Source organism: Brachyhypopomus gauderio, unplaced genomic scaffold (assembly GCF_052324685.1).
Source record: "Brachyhypopomus gauderio isolate BG-103 unplaced genomic scaffold, BGAUD_0.2 sc56, whole genome shotgun sequence".
Lineage (NCBI taxonomy): Eukaryota > Metazoa > Chordata > Actinopteri > Gymnotiformes > Hypopomidae > Brachyhypopomus > Brachyhypopomus gauderio.
In genome coordinates this window covers 339,727-345,642 of record NW_027506879.1, presented here as the reverse complement: position 1 = coordinate 345,642, position 5,916 = coordinate 339,727, and the positions used below count along the sequence as shown (strand labels likewise).

At 44.2% G+C, this 5,916-nt stretch overlaps 1 protein-coding gene across 1 annotated transcript; it reads right to left on the bottom strand.

The window, feature by feature from the left end:
* LOC143488855 (uncharacterized) lies at positions 1 to 4,436 on the bottom strand. The gene is made up of 3 exons (XM_076987802.1): positions 4,114 to 4,436; positions 3,834 to 3,930; positions 1 to 3,645 (listed from the first exon to the last, which is right to left on the bottom strand). Exon 3 carries the CDS (start codon positions 3,593 to 3,595, stop codon positions 851 to 853), a length of 2,745 nt encoding a protein of 914 aa, XP_076843917.1. The 5' UTR covers positions 3,596 to 3,645; positions 3,834 to 3,930; positions 4,114 to 4,436; the 3' UTR covers positions 1 to 850.
* Between the last annotated feature and the right edge of the window lie 1,480 nt (positions 4,437 to 5,916).

The following is a 5,916-nucleotide window of genomic DNA, read 5'->3' as shown; positions in this document are numbered from 1 at the left end:
TATATCCCTGGTATTTCACATATGCTTTATTGACAGCTCAGACAGTACAATAATGCATTTCTATTGCCTTGTTAATATGCTTACAGACAAAATGTCATTCTGTAAACACTTGAGTTTTGAACTGTGCCATCTGAATTCAGCAAATACTGAGCAGCACTGAGCACTGTGCACTGAACGTCATCTGTACAGTACATGGTGTTCGTCATAATCACATCTGTACAGTACATGGTGTTCGTCATAATCACATCTGTACAGTACATGGTTTTATTCATCACATCTCTGTTGTATGTATTCACCAACAATTCCATGTGTTCCGACAATCATTCTGAAATCACCCCAATAACAAAGCATTAATTACTGCCCTGCAGATTATACAGTACATAACAAATATAGTTTCTTTTACATGACATCCTATTGCACTATAGGTTTTAGTTAAGAACAATGTTCGTGTTTTCTGATGAAAACCCTTTAAAATTCACAATCACAACAACCTATTAATAGCCAGCTTGGGCAGTTTATCATAGTCAACATAAGCAACAAATGAAGTAAGTCATCAAAACAATAAACAAACAAAAAACCAACCTAAGCAAATCACAATGACGTAGGTCTGAAAGGTTTAAATACTGCTTAAATAAGAGACCTATAATGCAAAACAATGGAAATAGGTTTTGCAACACACCATGTCCCTGAAAACCACCTCTACCAAAATGTATGATAATTTATTTTATTATGAAGACATGTCTCTCAATTTGGAAATGATCAAAACATCTTAGTTTCTTAAATAAGATACAAATAATGTGCGGGTTTCTAAAATGTGTTACAGCATGTTTTCCCACTGCCAGAATAGTTGTTAGGATACAGCCTTCACCTCTGTGTGTGGTTCTCCCCCCTGTGTGTGCTGTGAAGTCACCTCAACTCTCTCCTGGACAATAATAGCAGCCACCTCCCCACACCGGCAAGAAATATGCTCTGCTTGGTTGTCATGGCATTCTCTGCCTGGTTCTGATTGGTCATCACTGAATAGTCTTTGAAGGACGTCCTGTTCCAGCTCCTCCCAGTGGTCCCATGCAGGTTTGCCCGACACAGGTTCAGGGTCAGAATCAGAAAGGTCTGTGTCCCAGTCACTGTCTCCAACTGTAGAGGCCATAACAAAGTCTGCCCTGGACCCACTGTCTTCAGAATCAGAATCTTTGGAGTCACCGTACACAGAATGGCCTTCTGCAACCAGCAGGTGACAGTCTGGGGCAGCCAGATACACAAAGCTGTCAGTGGACAGGAAGTCACACTCATCAGGGTAAGGGCAGGGTTTTGTTAATGGAGCTGGGGGTGAGGGCTCTTGTGCTGGAGTTGATGCCTTTTCCTTGGGGGGAGGGGGCACGACTGAAACTGCCAGGTAGACAAAACTGTCTGTTGCAACAAAAGGATCCACATCACCGATGTCTAATAAAGTCCCCTTGACGTTGTGTTTGGAGGGAGACAGAGGCAGAGGCACATCAGTCTTTGATGTGTTCACAGTGTTATGAATCTTTTGGCCTAGAGATTCACTGTCCATGGACTTTGAGCCCAATAGTGAAACTGTGCCTTTGGTTTTCTTTTTTTTTGTATGAATTTCTTGGCATGGACCCTTGCTGTCAGTTCTCAACAAACACGGCTGCCTCTTATCTAAAATTGAATGCTTATTTATTTCTGATGGATATGACACAGTCACTGTGCAAATCCTTTGTTCACTCTCTCCCATGTTAGGTGAAGTAATACTTCCAAAGTCTAGCTCAAGCATAGATTTGTCACCAGCAGAAGTAATGTCCTCTTTACTGGTCTCACTGCGATTGGACATGTAAACACCACTGGAGTCTGAATCTAAGGTTAGATTAGAATCTGGTGATCCAGTTTGCCCACATTTATTCCCCAGCTGAGTCTCGGTTGTGTCAAGACTCAAGATGGTTGGAATCGTAGGTTTATCAAGATTTTTTCTTATTGGCTGTGTGACAATAACATCGTTTTTGTTATCCTTTAACTGTGTGTCTGACTCATACAGGGGTAGATCGAGGAGTTCTGAGTCTAGAGAGTCCTCTCTGCTTAATCTCTCAAGTTCCAGCAGGTCTTCAGCACCGAGCTCTGAGCTGGTGGCAGACGGGGCCTGAGACCCACCAAATCCTGTTGGAGGATTCAGGAGTGGCCATCGCCTCAAGGAGCCTAAATTCTGTGAATCTGTGTCTTTCCATGTTTCATCCCAAAGTGAATTAACCATCTCCAATACAGCCTCCCAGTTCTCCACCTCACACTCTGAATGGGTGTTATCATCACCGCTCTCCTCAGCCTTTTCTTGAAGAGGTGCCATTTGGCCTATGACTTCCTCTTTCATCTCAGTTTTGAATGAGCCACTTTTGCGCTCCTCTATCTCCCTTAAGATCTTCCAGTCTTGTAAAGAACATTCCTTCAATTCACTTTTTAACATGGATTTACCCAACTGCCCCTCCACTTTTCCCTGGTGCTCAGGAAAGGGGGAAAGACGTGGCATGGGCTTTTTGTCAGACACACTCCGTAAAAGCAGCGAGGGCAAAGGGGGAAGAATAGGGAGGTTGTGGACCGCACCGCCCTGCCTCACTGTCCTCCTCCGTCCAATCAACCTCCGTGGCCAAGTGGACTCCATTGAAGTTGTACAGACTGTAGGGGACTTGGAGACCTGTGAGTGTAACAGGGGTGCGGTGTCATTCTCTGGTGGCTCTGGTGTGGCAGGTTGAGGCTCACTAACCGGCTCAATAGGCTTTGGTTTAAAAGTCTCGAAGACCCTCTCTTTCACCATGATCACATCCCCCCTGTTCTCATGCTCTTTATCTCTTTCTCCTTGTATCTCAGTGCCACACATGAGACCACTCACTGACAGTTCTGAGAGTGGAGGTCTGGGTGACGTGGGCTGGGTGGGGAGAGACTGTCTGTGGAACTGCTGATGGTAAGGCAGGGGAGAAGGGGAGAAGAACACAGATGGGGTGTGTGTGCCTGTAGAGAAGGGGGAGCCAGAAAAGGGGGAGATCTGAGGGGAGGTGATGCTGTTTGGAAAGAAAGCCAACCCTGGGTTTAAGAAGTTCTTTTCTCCTGGTGAAAGTTCTAAAGCATCTGGGAACTTGGGAGGTGTAAGAACCTTCCATGAGTGCCGGCAGAGGTTATCCTTCTTGCCACTGTCCTGGAGGTGATGCCTCTTGTTCATGGATCCACCAGGAGCTGAAGAACATGACACACTTGGAGAAGCTGACCTCACGAACCCTCCTGGAGATCTAAGCTCATCATTGGCCAGCTTCAGTGAGTCAAAAATAAACCTCTCATCCAGTCTTCTCCCACCGGTGAGCAGCACAGAAGACCTGGTATCAAACATGTCACCACCCAGGGAGCCATTACTGGAGAAGTCAGTATCTCGACCGATCCTTGATCCCAGAGTGCTGTGGGCGGAGCCATGGTCAATCTGCTCATTTATACACATCGTGTCATAGATGGAGCGTTGGGGGATGTAGCCGTCTTCATTGTAGCCTTCTCTCTCCGTCTTCTTTGAGCAACAAGGACTCTGGCGTAGGCAGCCTGGACGACTCAATGGTTTCCCCATTGTATAAACAAATGGCTGTTAGCACGCGTCCAGCATAGGCAAGGTGTTCACTGGTGTAAAATGTAAAAAGTAAAGTTGTTCCTGTTAAGCACTTTCCACCACTTTGGATTAATAATTTGCTATTTATGGTGGATTTCAAGCAGTAGCTGAGGAGATGAAACTTTCAGTTAGAAAAGTGTCAAATATGCAATGCTGTGAACACCTCTACGTAAGAAAGACATTCTTTAAACATACGTACGTTCCACTTATCCACAGCAACAACAAGTCGAATGGAAGCAACTTCATGAGTTTTTCAGGCTCATGGTCATGCAGATGCAGGAGCTCATCCCTATAAACTGGTGGAAATAAATAGATGCACACCTATCAGCACATCTCTCCTGTGCAGGCTCGGGATATTCACCGTCTGTTCTGCTCAGCAAACTGAGCCGATGCTCCTGGCACATGTACCGTACTTTTAGAGTCTTACATCCAGCGGGTCAAACGCTAAAAATAAACACATAAAAAAAGAGAAAACTCACTGCTCTTTATGATCCAAATTTGGCATCAGCCTTTTCCAGGGTCTCCGGCTACTTTTCCCCTTCATGGTGATAATCATTTTGATCACTTCCATTATTGTGCATTAGGAGACTCTCTCCAGAAATCACAGCATCAGTGCCATAACAGATGGGCAGCCCCAGCACCCCAGCGCCCCACGCCCCTGCAGTCCATGTGTGGAAACGGTCCATGGAAACCAGGCATAGTCCGCAGTTGTATCGCAGCCTGTCTTCAGAATATTATCCTGTCTCATACAGAAATACTGATGGTTTGACAAATGGCCTCCTATTTCTACACCAACGCCAGCTCCCTCTCTCTCTCTCTCTCTTTCTCTCTCTCTCCCTCCCTCCGTCTGACTCTCAGAGATTCCCCTCCCCCAAGTTCTGACGCTGCTCTGAGGCTTTTGCAGTTATCAGGATCACAGGACTTTTTCCTCTTTCCCTTTGCTTTCAGGCATTTTATCTCAATTTGGACTTAACGTCTAACGAGATAAAATCTGCATAAGCAGCACAAGGAAAATCAGACTCCCTACACTGTTTTCTACAGTGTTTCTACGCACAAACTCATTTACATAATCTTTCCTTAAATTGGAGCAAACATCTTTAGGTATCAGCATACAAAGATTCAGGATGAACAGTTAGGTGTAATGGATAATTATTACTGTCAAAAATGATCGTGTACTGTCAGTTTGCCTTTGTTTGCTTCCTCGTCCTCACCCACACACACTCTCACTCTCTCAAACTGGCTCAGTCGACACCTCTTGTGGCCCGTGCACACCCACACACACACTTTAGCTCGGGATACAGCAGCGTGATCTCTGTCGCGTTTCCCCCATACTGGTCACAAACACCTTCATCTCCAATTGATCAGGCGTCTGTGTAAACGTGGGGCAAAGATTTTACTCTCCAGCGCATCTGAAAACGCAACTTCTAAAGAACCACATCACATTGCTTCACCAGAGCAGCTCAACTACGATTAAAAGAATGAAAAGGTCAGTTTAACAAATAGATATGAGATGGGACAATGTGTCTGCATCTTTTCCATTTCTGCCATTTCTTGAATCCTGCAGAATCCAGCACAGCACAAGCAAAAAGCCCCAGACTCGGTTACCATGGTAGCAAAATGACAATTGGCCTTATATCGTAGGCAGGCACTGGATGTATCTGCACATATCTGAATAATCCTGTGTGTAAACACGGCAGGACTGATTTGGCCACTCTTATGACCATGTGAAGATCTTACCACTTGAGCTCATGCAGTCTTAAGATCCAATGATTTACTCTTGCGTTCCCTCGTCTCAGAAGGATATAGCATTTCACAAAAAGGCCCTTGTTCTAAAATTACTTTAATGCAATATCAAATTAGGGCAGTGAAAGAAATCTTTATTTATTTTCTTAAAAAACAAAACAAACAAAAAACCCCCCTGAGAACTAGTCATAATTCTTATCCGAATCCAAGAAGGAATTGATCATAAAATATAATTTTGAAAAGCTATGGCACTACAAGTATAGTGTGCGAAATTATAATCCAGAACTATTTTTGACTCGTGAAAATATCCATGACTTTATAGTTCTATAGAAAGCAATAACAATTACGCATTTATATCTGAAAATGCTGCTGCACATCTTATCGGGCTGCATCCAGTGTATTCAGAAGCCAAACATTTATAACTGCTTTACATATGTATGTGTAGCAGCACGATGTGGGTGTCGCCAGTTTTTGAACACTCTTAGTAAGAAAGTACAGCTGTGAAAATGAAAAATGACAACTCTGCAATTCTTGGTGTC

Bases quoted from the DNA above. Each gene is read 5' to 3' on its own strand.
- LOC143488855 (XM_076987802.1), bottom strand. From the start codon at position 3,595: ATGGGGAAACCATTGAGTCGTCCAGGCTGCCTACGCCAGAGTCCTTGT.